This window comes from Helicoverpa zea, chromosome 26 (genome assembly GCF_022581195.2).
Source record: "Helicoverpa zea isolate HzStark_Cry1AcR chromosome 26, ilHelZeax1.1, whole genome shotgun sequence".
NCBI lineage: Eukaryota > Metazoa > Arthropoda > Insecta > Lepidoptera > Noctuidae > Helicoverpa > Helicoverpa zea.
The window spans coordinates 3,054,824-3,074,299 of record NC_061477.1 but is presented as its reverse complement, the minus strand read 5'-3'; the positions used below and the strand labels follow the sequence as shown (position 1 = coordinate 3,074,299).

Below are 19,476 nucleotides of genomic sequence, written 5' to 3'. Positions count from 1 at the left end.
ATCCGCCACACGTCCGCCTCTTATTTTAGATAATGTTGACATATTAATTAGGCTGCACCCATAATTATATGAAGCTACATGTAAATGAGTCATTATGTGTCCGTACAGGAACTATTTAGTTAATTTATTGCAAACATATTCGATTTTATTGGCTATAGTGTATAGATATTATCTTAGGTGCAGTTTCTCTGCGACTAAGGATATTTTAGTTTTCGATCGTTTTAAATTGATTTGTTAAACAGTTTAAGCTGTTTGATTATTCAATTTCTAGTTTCCAGCTGTTAAAAAGTGAATTTAGTGAAAATTGCATCCAATTACCATCCTCATCTAGAATTGCATAATATGTGAACATTAGATTCCCATATAAGTACTGACTGCAACAAGCATTACTTTACTTTCTATCACAACTGTTTTTAAACGGTTTTTTTACAAAAGGATTAATATAATATTGTGTAAAATCTACTTACTGCGGATTTCTATAAACTATATATGCATTGTTTTTCGATAAATTTAAAGATATAATTTATTTTTTGACCTTATGTAAGAATTCTATCTGTAATCGTAAGACATCGGATAGATAGATTTAATAGATTATAGAAACCCACATATTAAATAAAACTTACCAACACAACAGCGAGCATGTTCTATCCTTTTCTTTACCCTTAGACATTTTTTCACTTTTCATAAAACAGTCATATCACCACCAAAAAAAATTAGGTACAATTCACCTTTCACACGGCACGATCACTTGTCAACAGGGCTATGAATACATTGTCGCTTCTGTAAGCTTCTGTGAGGAACTAATTAGCGTTAATTTATTGTTTTAATTCGTTTGACATTTATAAATTATGTAGTGCATTTCATCCTGTGGGACTTACGTCATTTATGTGGATTAACATATGACTGAACTTGTCGGGTCGTGGATGTGATGTTGTCGGTGTTTTATCGAAATCTGTGCAGCAGTTTAGGTGTGTAACATTTAAAAGATATTTAAGGTCATCCGTATTATTCAATTATTAGGTAATATTACTATGTATTAATTGATAATTCACCGAAACTTAATGGTGAAATCTAAGAGAAAATATTACGAAAATCTGTCTAGCACGTCTCGAGGTGAGCCTGTATAGACAAACAGACGTCATACAACGAAAGTTTCTTTGTATTATAATTAGCTGCCTTATTATCTTCCACTAGGTTGAACCCACTTAAGAATATTAATTAGATTTCTAATTTAACAATGACACAGATAGTTATAAATTAACGTTTAATGAAAAAAAAAAAGATTAATAGAATTAGGTACAAAACACCGCACTGAAAACTTGAACATCTATATTTAACTAATCTATGTTCACTAACTTTCCACAGCACTTATTTTTCGTAAACACTTTTTTTTAACAGCACTTTTTTTTCAAAAATCCTTTTGCCATATAAAGACGTGGTTTCACTGGCTAGATAATAATTTACTGACTTCGTACGAGTAATGGGTAGAACAGTGATGCGGAGTCGCGAACGAAAACATCTGTTGAACTCAATTGGTAGGGAAGTTTATAATATGCATTGACACAATGAATGTATAGGGTGTTTCTTTAAGATAATTTTTAATGTGGTTTTCCTGTTTCACAGCTATTTATTATATTACTTGTGATTGGTGAATTTGAATAGTCAAATGTAGACGTTTAATTCATTATTTTTATACTTTATCGATAGATATTTTTGTTAATGTATTGTATTATTGATCTAGGTTTGCAACTGTAGAGAAACAATCCTATATTTAGGAATATTTTTTGAAAATTATGTAGCTAATAATCTAATTTACTAGAGACTCATAAAATTGAGAACGTGTTACACTAATTTTAAAAACATGTCCTCAAAAAGTAATTACACCCAAATTGAGCGTTCCCAATACTCACAATAACTTTATGTTAACTGAAGTGACAGTTCTGTTTAAAAATATATTCCGTCTCTTTGATCGTCGATTCTATTTCGGTGAAAGTTTCACGTTTTCATGTCGACTACGCCGTTTCCAGTTTTATAAAGTATCAAATTAAGGTGCGCTTTATTTTTAAAGTTTTTTTACGATACTACACTTTTGGGAGATGTGAGAAAATCTAGTGTGGACTGATTTAGATCTTCCTTGTGATGAAAAAATGCTATAAAATAAATTGACAGATAGATCGTAAAAGTAGCTTTTGTTACACAGAGAAAGCAGCGATTTATTTTTCAGACACATTCAGTTATTATATCGCTCCATGTGTTGAGTCATACAAACACAAATTTTGTATCTTGCAGTGTAACCAAATCTTTTGACATCTATCGGGTGAGACCAGTAGCAGAAGCTAGTCCATCGTCATATAATGAAGAGGAGACATTTTTTTTTGTACCCTAATGGTTCCGAAACTACTGGAGCAATTTTAAAAAATCTTTCACTGTTGGGCAGCTACACTATTCCCGAGTAACATGGCCTATATTTTATCCGAATAGGGGCAGAAGACCCCCCGAGATTTGGGTGAAGCCGCTGGCAAAAGCTAGTTTATAACACAAAGGCATTTTACATTACTTTATCAATACTCAATCACGTAACGCCACAGTGTCAAGCTCATGTATATACTTAATTGACTTTCCTATCCATTAGCGATTACATAAATTGATTATGCGTTTATCAGTATGTTAATACTATAAGTCTTATCTAAAGTTGACATTTGAAAACTGACGGCCGTGTGTGATTGATGTAGTATTTCCGTTTCAAATTGGTACCATTTATGGTAAAGAATAACTTAGTATTGTGCTTGAAAAATAACTCATAAGGCGTATTGATCAATCATCATCTCCCTAGCCTCCCAACTATATTGGGGTCGGCTTTCTTTCGAACCAGATGCAGAATAACAATGTTTTACAAGGAAAGAGTGCCTATTTGACTTCGCCAACCCAGTAATCCGAACAGCCTTATATAAGTACTCCTCGGTAATACCAATGAAGAACAATAAGTTTTAATTAATAATGTCTATATTTCAGATAGCAAAAAAAACATCTTCCAATTATTTGCGTACTCCCTCCCACGTATAATAAATAAATACTTATTATTCAATAGTACAAGGTTTTTATATAAAAAGGTTTATAATAAAAATCTATGGAATTGGCACAAACCCATAAAACGTACCATCCGATATCTGAGTTTCAAGCATTTGATTACGATAGCATGCAATAGATAAATATAATAAATCTCTATAAATATTATCTTATTTTTACCTCCATTACTGATAAAACGAAAAGGATTACGAAACGGATTATCTAGACACACGGCAGTGTGTCCGCCAAGTTCGAGCAAAAAAAAAGAGACACACCGGCCGTGGGTTATATTACACGAACCATTTCGGGCCAAATTCGACCCCCCTGTAACTCAAAATCTATTTTATTTACGCATATCAAATTTCTAGTATCTGTTGAGACCCCCTCACTTATCTAAAATACAATATTTCATTAATATACCTATTGTAGGTCTTGAGATATTGACGTCAGAAAATCGCTATTTTTACTATACACTCACTGACTGACTGATTCACTGACTCACTTATCAAAAACCTAAACCACTTCCAATGGTCGTATTGACTTGAAATTTGGCATGGAGGTAGGTCTTTATGTCAAGGTAAAGGAAAAAATCTGAAAATGGCCAAGTGTGAGTCGGTTTCAAAATAATGAAGGTGTTTTATACCCGGTGTAAATTTATACCCCTAAGGAACTAAAACGAACTAAAATCTATACTATATTTATATAATATACCTTCGAATGGTACAAAGGTTTGTATTTAGTCAAAGTAAAGTAAAAATCTGAAAACGGCAAAATGTGAATCACTTTCGAAAATAACGAATGTGTAACTTTGATCCACGAACATAATAAATGATAACGTCATGTCAGTCAGTTGGTAAATCTAGTCCATTTAGTTAATCTAGTTCATTTCTTTGTAAGAAGCATAGTGCATATTTAAAAATCTAAAAGATAGTATAAATGAACCATTTCCTTAACTAACTTAATCATAAGAAAAAAATAAAATAAACAACCTTACAAAAATAAATGAAATCCCACCCAAAACAAAAATGTGAAAGACTGCCAAGTTCGATAATATGGGAATGCTTCGCCTATAAAAGAAGTGAGATCTGAATAAGTACCAAGTTCCATACACATACCTCAGTTAAAAATAGTTACTTTTTAATGATGTTACTTGGCAAGTTTTAATAGAAAATTAAATACTTGATTCATTGCGTTTAGTAGGTTTATAACAAGGTATGTGAAAACTTGCCAGGTAACATCATCAAAAAGTAACTATTTTTAACTGAGGTATGTGTATGGAACTTGGTACTTATTCAGATCTCACTTCTTTTATAGGCGAAGCATTCCCATATTATCGAACTTGGCAGTCTTTCACATTTTTGTTTTGGGTGGGATGTGACTTACAAAAATATGTGTAATAATATTTTATGACAGAGTGAGATAATAAAAAATAACTGTTGACAACTTTAGATTTCAATAGCTTTTTGAATAAATTAACAACTAAATATTGATTTTTAAAAGCAATGGCTTTAAATTATATTATTCGTTTTCTAATAATTTAGTGTTGATATACCTACTTAATAATCAACGAATAAATAAATAAAAACTACCAATCACAAAAGAAACACCCTGTACATAAGCTACGGCCTAAATACGTGTCCAGTGTCGCATACCAACAGTTAGCCGTGATTGTGATGCCAAGAGGTCGATACTACTTATTACTCTTATTAGTTGTTATTAATTTAATTAATTGTTATCTTCAAGAGAGATTACTGACCCGCTATGAACGTATGGTTAGTAATGATGATGATGCAAAAATGATCTTAGTTTACCATATAAAGTGAGCTTAACTTTTGTAAAAAAAATAAATAAAAAAAACGTTATTATTCCCCAATTAAACTAAAAGGAGAAAGAAAATATTTCTCATGTTTTCAATTTAAAAACTCGTAATTTGGTTTTCATATAAAATCTATAGAACTGTATGGATTTATATAGGTCAAACTACTACACTACTCAACTTTAAGTTTTATTTAAAAGTTGATACATATTTCTATCGCAGAAATTGACCTTAGTGTGATATAGATAGCTCGATATTCCGCTGTAAGTACGGTCACTATTTACTTTGGTTAAAATACCCTGTCTAGACTTTCAATAACCTAGCCTAAAACATATATCCTAGTTTTCACAAAAGCCCGCTATCGTACATTCTCTATCACTTATCTGCCGTCCATTGACACAGATATCGAAATAGGCAAGTGGGGCCGCTATCTAGATGCGACACTGTTTGTTTAACTAATGTATGGTGTTGACGATTCTAGGTGTTCTATATGGGTTTGGAGTATTCTAGATATAAAAAAAAACAGTGTAAAAGTAACTAGGCGAGTCAGGCTTGACGAGTAACTAGGCAAGACAGTTATCATATCACGAGACTTTTCAAAATTATCTTGGGGTCGTCTTCCAGTCTAACCGGATGCAGTTGAGTACCAGTATTTTACAAGACACGACTGCATATCTGACCTCCTGACCTCCTCGATCTAGTTGCCCGGGCAACCCAATATCCCTAGGTAGGCTTTACGTGCCCTCACAGGCAAGGTGGTGTAACACCACCAACTTCCAGACTCTGGGCTGCTTTGTGAATGTTTCGAAAACCCACAAAGTAATTTCGACCCCACTCTTTTGGTACATAAAGTAATTTTTACTTGAGTTACTTCGGCAGATCTCAGTGAACGTCATCATTTTCATTAAAGAAATGCAGAGTTACATTCGAATTTAAGCAAGGATTCGCTTAATTTGATAAAAATCAGACAGAGGAACTAATAAATCGTTTTGTTTTCAAACAAGAAATATTTTACTGTCAAATAAATTGTTATAAACAGTGCATGTTTTTCATCTTGCACTTTTTTCACGTGACTAAGGAAACCAGGTAAACTGGTATTGTCATTGTTTATATTATCTGTAAATTCTAGGAACACTGGCTTTTGCACTTGAATAACATATTCGTCATAAGGTGACTACCTTCTGCCAGTGGTTTCATCCGCATCCCATTGGAATTACTCCGAATATAATAATAAATAATAATAAATAATAATAATGTCGGGACACCTTTTTCACACACGGTCGGTTAGCCCCATGGTAAGTTATTTATTAACTTGTGTTATGGGTGTTAACACAACTGATAAACTACATATAGCTACATATATACATATTTATAAATACATATCATAACACCCAGACCACGGCCAACAAGCATGCTCATCACACAAATGTCAACCGAACCGGGAATCGAACCCGGGACCTCAGGTTCGGCGGTCCGGCATAATGACCATTGCGCCATCGAGGTCGTCACATACTGAAATAATACTGAAAGGCTTGTTAGATAAGTGCGTTCAAGCAACCAAACTATTTAGTTTTTAATATTAAGAAGGTACTTATAGGATTTCTAGAACACTGATTTTGCACCTGAAAGTGATACAGCTTGTTTGGTTTGGTTAAAAATGATCACTTTGTGAATTTTGAGTATCTTGTATAGGACTACATAATTTTATTAATTTACATAGCACATACAGCTTTTCTGCTATATTAAATTTTCAATTATCTTTTATAAATCCAATAATTTTTCTTGGTCATCATCATATTTAATATAAATGCAAAAACCTCACTTTAGTAAACACTGCCATATGTTAACGAGAGATAATAAAAGTGATAAAATGATAATGACATCATGGTCTGAGCTGGACACTAAGTCTGATGTTACTCCAATATTGAAGCAATCAGAATTAAATGGGGAATGCACTGTAATTACATAAATTGCTACCGCAATGTATTTATACTACCTAATATACTAATAGTACAAAGCTGGAAGTGTTTTGTTTGAAGACAATAATCTCAGTCATCATCCTCCGAGCCTTTTTCCCAAACTATGTTGGGGTTGGCTTCCAGTCTAACCAGATTCAGCTGAGTACCAGTGCTTTACAAGAAGCGACTGCCTATCTGACCTCCTCAACCCAGTTACCCGGGCAACCCGATACCCTTTGGTTAGACTGGTGTCAGACTTACTGGCTTCTGACTACCCGTAACGACTGCCAAGGATGTTCAATGACAGCCGGGACCTACAGTTTAACGTGCCATCCGAAACACAGTCATTGGTGTCTAAGATATACTTAGAAAGTACATACAAACTTAGAAAAGTTGCATTGGTACTTGATTAAATACCAGACAATAATCTCAGTATTGATTTGAAAAAGTCTTTCAGTAAAGATAGCTAATTTATTTAGGAATAAGCTACTTTTATCCGGGTGAGCAAAGTAGTGATCGAGTGTTAGATAGTCCATTAATAGAGGAATGCTATGCTATAGGCTACATTTTATTCAGCTGCGCAAAATAGTCAGCGGGACGAGGGTGAAACAGCGGGGAATAGCTAGTATTTCATCATTTAATAACTATGTTGGAAGTAAGTGGGGTATCTAGCTCCCCAGCAACACACACCGAATAATCTTTATGTTACAAGTTAAGTATAACATGTCTGACTCACCTACACGTATTTTCATAACTTTGTTCAACTAATAAGAAATAGGTAGTATTATGATTTCTTATCATCAAGCAAGTTAAGGCCGCTGCCTCGAATTTTGCGGGCAGCGGGGCGGCAGCGGCGGCGGCGCGGGAGCGGCAGGATCTTACGCGTATAATCAAATGGACCGGCCCTCGAATACAGCGGCGCGGGAGCGGGCAACGAGCGGTGAGCTCCATTCAAAACGGTGACCGAACGCGCCGCCGCCGCTGCCGCCCCGCTGCCCGCAAAATTCGAGGCAGCGGCCTAACAGTCATGCACTTTACTGCAGTTGAGTCAGTAACAGGCTTTTGTTTATATTTTAATTGTGGTTTTAACGAGTTCTGTGCGTGGTTTATGAAATAATGGTCGTGTGAGTAAGGTTCATTTGTTTTCTGTATGTTTTACTTTAAGAGAGTACATAGAGAAGAAAAAGAATGTGTGCGAATTATTGCAGAGTTACGGATTGCATTGAAATAATTTCAACATGACCCGGGCAGTGCGAAAGTAACTCTTTTGTCTGTTCTATTTTCACGCCAAAACCTACTAGGAAGATAGACTATCTAGAGCCTAATAAAGGCTATAGACTACTGTTTACCCAGGTACGAGAAGTAATTCCCTCGGGATACGGGTGGAACCGCGGGGAACAGATAGTACTAAGTAATATAACAAAGAGAAAACTTATCATTTCACACTATTATCTATGACAGTTGATAATGCGACCCAGACATATAAACACTGTTCGATAATTACATCTAGACAAACCACCACTATTGCAAATTAAACAACGGTTACCCATCCACGACCCGACCGAGACAACCATTGCTTAACCTTACACACTTCTATTTAATTTACACTATAGTACCTTAACGACAACACATAATTTCACATCCCAATTTTATGTTCACTTCCAATACAGGTGTTTTATAGACACTACAAAGTTTAGATGGGTCACGACAAAAAAAAATATGTGTTATAACTTTTTATATGACATAAAAATATGTTTTAAAATTCGTTTTTTTTTTAATATAATTTTGTATAGAGATTATCTGTACGTTCTCTAGCACCAAAAGTAAAGCGCGGCGACCACAGACACTGCAATGTTTCTTGAAGGGTCCCGACACAAAAAGTATTTAGACTTTTCTATGCGATATTAAAAGTAAACTTTTTATATTATTTTATGCACGTTATTGGTACGTTCGTTTGTAGCAAGAGTCGCGGTAATACTGCTTATCTTATCAGCTGTGAATCAGTACGGTATGAGTAGGCTTTTGCATTTTATTGTTCATGGAAATTCTTGCTTGCTCGTGTAATAATTGTGAGTTAGGGTGGGTAGGGAATAGATGGTCGGTTTTGTGGAATTAATTTGGTTCCTGTAGGTATAAACGTTATTTGGGTTCATTCTGTAACTACAAACTTTTCGGTTTTGCTGCATTTTTTTAAATAATTAAATAAGTGATTTTCGCTTTCTACAGTGTAGAGATTTCACCCTCAACTGTTTCTATTATTCAATCTGCATATTGCTTTGATTTTTGAGGTCCAAATCATATTCATTGCCTTGACATAACCATCAATAGACCAAAATATAAAATAAGATGATTTCATTGAAAAAATCGATATCTCACTGAACGAGCTGCCCTTTTTTTGTAATATGCAAAAAATAAATAAAACTGTACTGGAATGATGTCTATTTTAACACGCTTACTTCTTCCTGTCTCATTAACTATTGAATAAAATAGCTTTATGTTTACTCACCTCTCCTCAAACATACTAGAATTCGCCATAAAGCTGTCATCTATCAGACTAGAATCTTCCATGACGCTCCTATCGTACACCTTATCTTCTTCCCTCGGCAACAATGGCGGTAGACTATGAGATTGTTCGTCGAAAGACTTGCTCTGTTCTGCGCGGTATTTTTGGTCCCATAACTTTTTGGTCTCGTCTTGAACACGGCGTTTGAGCTCGGAAATCTTTTCGCGTTCGTTTTCTATTACTTGGCAACCTTCGAAGAGAGAAAACTTTGGTTAGATAGAGTCTTTAAGAATTGGGTTGGTTAGGAAGCAGTGTAGTGTAACTAAACTAAATATTTTATTTGAAAGAAAAATATTGTAGATACAAAACATGCTTCTAAAAGAAATAGTATTAAATAAAAAGAGAAATGGATTATGAAACATCTCAGTCCTCATAAAGAACGATCCAAAAATCTATCACTTTCAGTGTTAACACTAAAAAGTGATAATAAAAAGAATTGAGAACCTTCTTCTTCTTTTTTTGGGGAGTGGGTTAATAGGGTCCACCGATAAGGTCAGATTATCACGAATCATTTAAGTAAACTTTTTAACTAGCAGTTAGCCAATTTTGCTCTTAAAGTGTGGCTTATTGAAAAGTTACATAACTCTAGCATGAGAAAAATATCATGAAAATCTTACCTTGTTCCTCCAACATCTCAAGCCTTTTCCTTTCCACCTCCATCAAGCTATCCAGCGTCCTTTTTCCCAAAGAATTCATATCGGTATCACTAGGCAATATGGGAGCATCAATAGTAACTTTAGAAATCCTATCTATATCATCTTGAGAAGGAATCTTATTCGTATCAGTCATTTTCTGAAATTCTTTCACGCTCGGTTCGTCTCCACAACTTTTTCTATGTAAAATTTTAGCTGTTTGAGCTGAATTTAAAGTGTCTGCTTTAGGAGGTGTATTCTCAAAAGTAACTTTTATTTTCTGTTCTTCAATATCAGGTTCTTCTAAAATATCTTCTTCCTTCTTCTCAGGAGACAAAGATTTAGCTTTAACGTATTTATTGTCAGGATTTGTACTTTTCGTGTTTTTAATATAACGGTTTTTAGCATTATTTTCTTTGTCAGATTCGTCGTTTTTAATACTGTTTTCGCGAGATTTTTTGCCGAATGAGTCTTTTTTCATGATTTTGCCTAGAGCTGCGAATGTTGGGATTTTAGACGAGGAGTTACTTTTAACTGGTCCTGTGTTCTTATCTTTCTTTTTAGAGTGTCTTAGACTATTGAATTTATCTAGACTAACATCAGCCTCAATATTATCATTAAAGAATAAGTTTTCGTTCAAGCTTTGAGACATTATATCAACTTTTTCAGGCGATTTCGGTTTCTTACTTTTCCGTTTCAAAGAATCGAAATTTCGTTCCCAAAATCCTTTCTTTTCTTTGGACGAAGTGGAAGATTTTGAAGGACTCTCGCTGTATCGTTCGTCATGATCTACCAAGTCAGTTATAACTCTCCTTTCAATATCTACAGTCATAGATTGTGACATTTGATCTATAGAGTTGAATTTGTCCTTTAGAAGTTTGCTGTGATCTTCGAAAGTAGACATTTTGAGGTCAATATCATCACTGTCAGAGCTTTGTGGGGAATATCCGAATTCCCCTGACTTTGCTCTAGTTTGGTCAGTATAGAATGCGCTATCTGGAGATTGGGTTCTTTCAATATCATTTAGTTTGGCTACGATAGGTTTTAGCTCTTTTTCTATCGTTTGTACTTTACCAGTTATTTCTTCGACTAAGTTGAGTAGTCTTACGTATTCGGCGTGAAGGATTTTCGTTTCGTCTAGTGCGGATGTTAAATTGTTGTTAGCTTCAGATTTCAGTGTTAGTATACGAGTTTTTTGCGCTTCGATCTTTTTGGTGAGTAGGATTATCTCGTTTTGGATGTCTTCTCTGTTTGATAATCTGTGAACAAAGGAAATAGTATAGTCATATATATACTTATAGTAGGAATCTGGGAATTTGGTTTCAGCGATTATGTTCCTTTTGACATAGGTTTGTTCTGACATAAAGATCATTATTAATAAACTTTGTAGTATTACGTCTGAGCTATACGTTATTTTATTTTAGAGTTCAGTCCATTTGGCGTTGGTGTAAACTGAGCCTAATCGAAACTTTCAAATGTAAGCTTACTCCCTTATATTCTCAGACAATTTCAATCCATTTACAAATATGTACTTACAATTCTGACTCTTCCTCAAGATGTTGGAACTCCAGGTCCTCAAAGATCTTGGTCTCGTTATCCAGAATGTCCTGTGCGTTCTGTAACTCTTCAAGTGTAGCCCCACTCTCTTTCAGGTCTTTCTCTATCCTGGAATAAGAAGATAACGGACTGTGAGTAAAACGGCCCTTGCGACAAAAAAAAAATATTTTTACTGGTGTCTGAAGCTCGAACAATAATATGGATGGAGCCGAAAAAACACAGTATGCTTATGCATCATGTCAAATAGAGAAAACATAGGGTGAGGCCAAATCATCGTTTTTCTTATGAAAAAAGTTTTAAGAATATCTCGTCACATTCCTTCTTATTATAAAACGCGTGTTTAGTGTCAAGTTTATCAGTAATAATAATTATTAACTAAATAGCCGTAAATTCTGACTTAGTAACATTTCACAACTATCCCCCTTTTAGTATTTTCGCCTAGCACAATAATTGATCAACAACTATTTCAAAATCTGATATTACCTCTCAACCTTCAACGTCGCTATCTCCACTCGATCTCTCATCTCGTTCTGTCTAGCTTCTTGCTTCTCTTTCAGCTGCTTGATCTCTTCTTCAATCTTCTTGGCACTCTCTACTAAGTCCAACTTCTTCTTCTGTTCTATGTTTAGTATGGCTATTTCGGAATCGTACTCGCCTTTGATTAGGGCTTTCTCCATTTCCAACTAAAATATAGAGATTAGTGTTATTTAGTTAGACATTTTTGTTTGTTTCAAAATAATTTTATTTCATGCGGCCTTTACAAGCACTTATGAAAGTCGAAATATAGATAAGTTTAATTCTAGTTTGGTATGTTTATAATAATCATTTGCTACTAAATACATTGAGAAAGTTTAGAGTTCTTTCTTGGTAATATCAAGGTGTTTTAAAAATATTATCAGTAAAGAAATGAAAAGGTTTCGAGTTATCGATGATAATCAGATTGTAGACATGAATTACTTTGCGGATACGAAAATTTTATGTAGTGATAATATCAGCATTATTAAAACATGGTCCAATTTCAACCATTGATATAATTTCAACCTATTAATACTTGATGATCTTACATCACTTAGAAACTTACCTCTCTCAAGATATCATCTTCTTGTGATCTAATCTCGGACATTTTGCACTTAATTTCATGTATTTCCGTCACCAACTTCTTCCTCTCTTCTTTTAGTTTGTCATATTTACTCTTTAACTCATCAACATTATCATCTATAACCGCGCTATCTAACGAATCAGCTTCTATATCAATCTTCTTAATATCTTCAGTTATTGTTTTAATTATCTTCTCTCTTTTATTTTCCTTTAAATCCTTTTCAAATTCTTCTAACTCAGGAATGTCAGCCATCAGTTCTTTCTTCATGTCATCAAAGCTTTGGTTTTTAGTCAAAACATCTGGACTCTTTTCGGGAGTTTGTTCCTTCTTATCATCGTTTAATACTTTGGAGTATCTGAATTCTAAGTCATTCGTTAAATCATCGTCTATCATCGGAATTTCTTCTTCGAGACTTAATTGTTTTTCTATACCATCGAATTTAGGTTTTTCTGTTTCATTATTATCTTTCTTGTCTACGTCAAAGTTAGGTTTTTTGGAATTGTCTACGGGAGGTGGGGTAGGGAATATAAAATACTGAGGTGAAGGTAGATTTTTGTGGGCAAAAGTCGTTTTAATTCTCGTTCTAGGACTTTGGGTGTTAGGAGACTTAGGTTTTAGATTGCCATACACATTATTTCTATAGTAAACATTTTCGTAGGGACTTCCTATTGGTGAAGAGAGATTAGGGACTCGATCCCCGCTTTGGTTGTGAAGTTTTCTTATCATAATCGGACTAGACAAATCGTGCATTCTGGGCGAGGGATCGTCGAAGACTGGAATCCCTATTTCATCCATCCTGCCTACGTTTTCGTAGTTATTTTGAGGGATGACTACCTCAGGGGTTAGTTCTGTAGGGGAGGCAGAAGTGTCGAAATTCTCGTAGCTAGAGAGATTCCTTTGGATCGGAAGAGATTGGCTCATTGGTGAACTTTTGTTATGACTAGTTTCGAACCTGGAAAGTAGAAATGTATTTGTTAGAAATTAAGTAACTAAATAGGCTACAATAACTTTTGGATCCAATGCTTAGCAGTATAATAATATATAATATTTATATGGGCCATATATTTTTATGATATTGAGCTATATTTGGTCTGCGGTCTTATTTACTAGATTCGTTTATTTATCCATGTTGTAAATTACACACAGTTACAATACATAAGCACATGTAGGTGGACACTCCCTTATATCCTATCTTAGGTGGGCGTTTTCGGGGCTGTCTTTTGTAAATTTCGTTTGAATAAACAATTTTTGATTATAATGCGTTTTTCGACTGATATTTTCAGCTTTTTTCTTGGTATATAAAAGAATGAGCTTACTTGTAGTAACCATCGCTGGTCTGCACAAAGTTGGGGTTGTTGAGGGCAACACTGCGCGGCAGGGAGCCGTTCGTGATGATCTTGTTGTGCGGCCTCTTCTCTGTAGGCGTTATTGGGATGCCTGCAATTTAATATATTTGGTAATGGATATTGTTAAAGTGAAAATGAATCTTATGCGGTAGGTGTAGAGTTGGAAATGGCTTGTTTTTCAAACGTTTTATTTTTTATACTGGGGAGATTGTTGGGCCACATTTTATTCCTAGTGAATACATAGGAAGTGCTGAAGGGCGGCGGAAGGTGGTTGAGGGCTGTCTCATGTAATTTTTACGTTCGAGAAGTGCTGTTTTTCAGCATACTTTGACTAAATACTTTTTGATTTTTATTGGTTACATGATTGTTTACTGCTTTAAACCAATTCAAAGCAAATTGAAACATTAAGTTGATTAGCTACACATTATACAATTTAAAATACATAACAAAACAAACATGTAACTACATAATTTTAGCAACTAAATCCCATTCACAAACGTCGCCTTAAAACACGAGAACTTATCAAAACGTTTGTTACAACAATGACATGACTCGTTACGGTAACTGATATAATAATGTGTATGTGTATGTAATTTAATACAACGTCACTGGTACATAGTCTTGGAGGTCAGGCCTTGATCGTGGAACTGTAAGGTTTTACGGTCAAGGGGAATGGCAAATGTGAGAAATGTAGGTTAGTTATGGTTATAGAATATTGTTCTGGGTAAAGATAAAGGTTTTTTTCATAATGATAAGGATTTTTTTATATTCGCACTGCTGGTCATAAGACTCTTCTCACACAGAGAAGGAATGAGTCTCAATTAATCACTTCGCTTGCTCAAGACGTATTGGAGATTTCAGACAACTTCAACCTCTAGCTAGATCACTCACTACAACTTACTGTTTGTAGTAGTTTTGAAGTGTTAATAATATTGCCAAATATTTGATTCATTAAGTACCAACTTTGCCCCTGTAACTTGAATCTTATTGTAAGTGGGATCTCGTACTGTTTGTTTCACACACTAGACAAAGCAAATAGCTTGTGCATTCTACAGAGTGGCATAGCTACATGTTTTTTTGTATCCCCAAAAATTGCGTTATTAAACCAGATCTTCCTATATCTCCTAGATCTAGTCCTCAAAAGAGCTGATCTGGTGTTATAATCAACTAAGAAAAAAACAGCAAAATATCTTCATCTTCATTACGTACCTGAAGCGATTTGTCTCTCATACTCGGCGCACATGTTGAGGATCTCTTCCAGCCGAGCCGTTTCCGCTTCCTTCTGCTCTTCCTCCTTTATTCTGTCCTGGTACGCCTGGAAAAATGACAGGATTCGTTATATGATAGGCTCACGGATAGTCGTGGTTGTGGGATCGTTCGAAAGAGATACCCTGACCCTGGTACATAAAGGGCTTAAGAAGGAACATGATGGATTTTAGTCAGTAAGAGTCTGACACTCCCTGACGCTGCTAACCCACAGCAGCAGCTTTACACAGAAAAAATACGTGTGGCACTCGGGGACTGCCGCGGTAAAGCTATTGCATAGCATTCTGTATCAACTTATGCAATTATAATTATTAATTACTAGCCGTTCCCCGCGATATTACCCGCGCCCGGTGTATTTTTTGCCGCTCTGGTACATGGTGAGCAGTAGCGTCTACCTACACTTGGTATTGATATACTCATATAAGTTATGCTACCCTGGTACATGGTGAGCAGTTGCATCAAAATTTCGTTATTGGTATACTTTACTAAGGTGAATTATGCTGTCCTAGTACTTTACTTTTGTGGTTCTGCCTCCGTGCCCGTCGGAGTGGGGAGCGTGAGGTTTTTTCGTTACTGAATTTCTCGATTTGGTCCCCGCGCTCAAGGCCTGCGATAGAAGCTATGCAATAGCTTAAAAAGGCTTATAGACAGTGTAAAAATGGGGCTTTGGCGAGTCTGATGTGAATAGATTTTATTCTAAAAAGAACCACGAAAACACTTTAAACACACAAAAATATACTTTTTAACGACCAACTCCCTGCTACAGAAGAATAGAGAGCCTTATAAAAATTCGCTTAGAACTGTCCGAAAAAGTCCTAGTACTTCTAGAATTGAATGTGTGAGTGAACTCATTACCTAAAAATGTACCTATAGAAACCATTTCGATGTTGGATAATATACTTATTACTTAATGACGTTCATCATTAATGAGTGACATTGCTTAACTTGGCTTTCCTGCTGCTTTCTTAATATAATATACAAGGTTATAAGAAATCAGAAAAAAAAATGAAATTACCTACATAACATTTCACAATAAGATAGAGAATAAGTATTCACATAGCATAGGAGAAGTTTTTGCTTATTTTAATCCTATAATGAATTAAGCCTTTTGATTAGTTGTTTACCCAAAATTGCCATTTATATCACAGTTATTACCACTTACTTACACAAAATTATGAATGAAATAAGTATAGTTTCAATACAGTAATTGTTTTCTTATGTACAAAATAACTCACCATACCACAGAACAGCTTATCAATCTTCCTAATAATAGTGTTATACATTTCGTTCCTGACATGCAGTTGGTTAAACTGACTGCACTTCAAATCGTTGCCCACGACAATAACATTACTATTCTGTATCGGCGACGAAATATTCTGGCTGGCAACACTGACGGACGCCATCTTTGTCAGTTCCAATTTCAAATCGTCGTATGACTGTTTGATTTTTTCTTCCAATTTCAAAATTTTCGTTCCTATACAGTTTTCGTGGTCGCGAGTAACTTTTATATAGTGGTTTGTTAATATAGTGTTAATAGTTTTGTATATTTTGATGTCGTTTCGTATTTTTTGTACCACATCGAGTTTTTCGTTGACGGAGTTCGTTATATCGATTATTTTTTCGTATTCTTTTGGTCGGTGCGATGTATCGATTGATTGTTTTAGCTCTTTCAGCGCTAATGTGTTCTTCTTGAGGTTGTTCACGAAGAGTTTTAGTAAGCGTTTGTGTGTTGGTTCCTTTTTGTTTTTTACGGCCATTTTTGAAAACTTTTTGTGTCACTTCAAGATTTTTTTACACTGGCAATATCACTTCCTATATATGTATAATCAAGTAGATTTTGACACTTTTTCAGAATTCCCTAATATATCGCTTTTGGTGTGCTTCCAAAATTCTGCACATATTTTCAAAAAACATAATTTTGTCACTCTTCTGTCAACGCTCAAAAGCGAATTAACGGTAAATATGAATAACTACATCTTGACTTAACCCGTTTAGAGCTAACCAAACACTGAATGCATTAAAAGTGTTAAAAAATGAAAGTAGAAACAATATCCAGTAACATTGATCAGACATATCAAATATCTATAACACGTTTAATTTGTTAGCAATAAGGTTGAATTTAGTCTAACAGACATATAAGAAATTAATGTAGTGAATGATCTTTATGGAATAAGATATAAGGTCCAATTTTGTTTATCAAGATTAGTAATGGACTTAGATCTTTGGTATTAAACTTTCATGTGGCTAGTTTGTTTAAGTAATTAGATTTAGTGCTTATATTGATAGAAAGGATAAAGATTAGCTTTGAAAGCTTTCTCTTTACGAAATATACTGGATTCTCAGATTGATAAGTACATATTACTTTTGATGTTGAATAATGTGATGTTTGTAGGGCTTATTTTTTTTGTAATAAATAACAGTTTTATTATCTGGCAGAATTAAGTTATTTTTTTAAGGAAAATACTGGGTTCGTTTTGAGCGCCCTTCATTCAAAATGGTTAGTTCAACACATAAAATAACTAGATTTTCACGCGTTTAAAACACTGCATTTTTTCTCAAATTAACATGTTTAAACTTATTACACACTTGATTTACTACACAATTAATTACTAGCTTTTAACCTACTACCGAAAAGAGTAATTACGTTTAACTTAAAAAAATCTTAATTTGAAACTCCAATCTTGAATTCTCGAACAAAACACACCACACTATTAAATTAATATCCTTCAATCAAATCAGAGAGCACACTACATTTGTCGCAATGCGCCCGCGCAGAGTATCACGTTATCAGATAAGACCATTGTTTCTTTAATTTCAATTATAACGCTCTAGCTATCTTGTGATTATTGTGTACCGATAACAGACTTTGTATGTTTTCTGTATAAATAAGTAGATGTAGGTAGTTTTATTATAATATCTTTGTATTTAAATTAGAAGGAAAATTATAGATAGGAAATATGTAAAATAATTGGTCATGTGGGTTTTTTTAACGAAATCAAAAATCATCAAATGACCCCTCCCGCTGTGGGTTAGCAGCGGTGAGGGAGTGTCGGACTCTTACTGACTAAAAACCGTCGTGGTCCGTCATAGGCCTTTTATGTACCAGGACCGCGGTATCTCTTTCGAACAACCCGCAGCGCAGCCCAAAGTCATGTGGGTTTAATATATTATTTAAACTAATAAAACCTATTCGCAGAATAAAACTATGTAAGTACTCCTATTAATTACCATCTACCCGAGGTGGGGCTTAGGACAAACGATGCTTATCTTTCAAAATAGAAACTTTTCATCCAAAAATTGTATACTCTACATGGGGTTTTAACCTTAATTTTTCATGCTACTGTTTAAAAACCAGTTAAAATCGATCTATACCAGGTACAGATAAAATATTTTCTTCAATCAACCTAGCATTTTTTATGTCATTTACGTAATATTTGTAAACGTAAAATAAACTGGCTTCTCACAAGACATCATTAATTTACATAAGAATTTAATTAAGTAATACTTTGTTGAAGTGAAAATATTTATAATAGGTTTAATGTTATCTTACTACATTTGTTATCTTCATTCTTAAACACTTCTTAGAAAAGACGTCAAGACTTGTAGCTAAGGAAAGGAGACTGAAGCCTGAAGACTGAGGTTTGAGCGTGCAAATCTTAGAAACTACTGGATTGAACTACATGTTAGTGTTGTCGTGTAGTCGACCTCGATGGCGCAATGGTCACCATGCCGGACTGCCGAACCTGAGGTCCCGGGTTCGATTCTCGGTTCGGACGACATTTGTGTGATGAGCATGCTTGTTGGCCGTGGTCTGGGTGTTACAATATGTATATATGTAGCCATATGTAGTTTATCAGTTGTGTTAGGACCCACAACACAAGTTAATTAATAACTTACCGTGGAGCTAATCGAAAAAATGTTCCAGCATTATTTATTTATTATTTTATTATTTATATCATTTATCGAGGAAACCATTTTTACCTGGCACTGTACGAAGTAGTTTCACAGGACGTGAGTGAACCCGCTAGCGGAAACTAGCATTACTGTTTCAATAAATATATCTAATTCTTCGAAGTAAAAAAGTCTCGTGTTATCATATATTATTAAAGTAAACGACAAAAACAGTAATATTATCAAATCTAAACGACCTTCGTATAGATAAGAATGTCAACA

At 34.6% G+C, this 19,476-nt stretch overlaps 1 protein-coding gene across 3 annotated transcripts in view; it reads right to left on the bottom strand.

The window, feature by feature from the left end:
- Positions 1–19,476, bottom strand: part of LOC124642968 (pleckstrin homology-like domain family B member 2) — a 123,521-nt gene that overhangs the window by 25,395 nt on the left and 78,650 nt on the right. For 2 of the 3 annotated variants that reach the window (XM_047181792.1, XM_047181793.1), the window contains exons 7-13: positions 15,247–15,352; positions 14,008–14,128; positions 12,674–13,643; positions 12,076–12,275; positions 11,572–11,700; positions 10,021–11,294; positions 9,347–9,593 (exon numbers count right to left, since the gene is read on the bottom strand). In XM_047181792.1, coding sequence (XP_047037748.1) covers positions 9,347–9,593; positions 10,021–11,294; positions 11,572–11,700; positions 12,076–12,275; positions 12,674–13,643; positions 14,008–14,128; positions 15,247–15,352 — 3,047 coding nt within the window. Of the gene's footprint in view, positions 1–9,346; positions 9,594–10,020; positions 11,295–11,571; positions 11,701–12,075; positions 12,276–12,673; positions 13,644–14,007; positions 14,129–15,246; positions 15,353–16,538; positions 17,236–19,476 lie in introns of those variants that run through there. The other variant, XM_047181794.1, reaches the window with a different exon arrangement.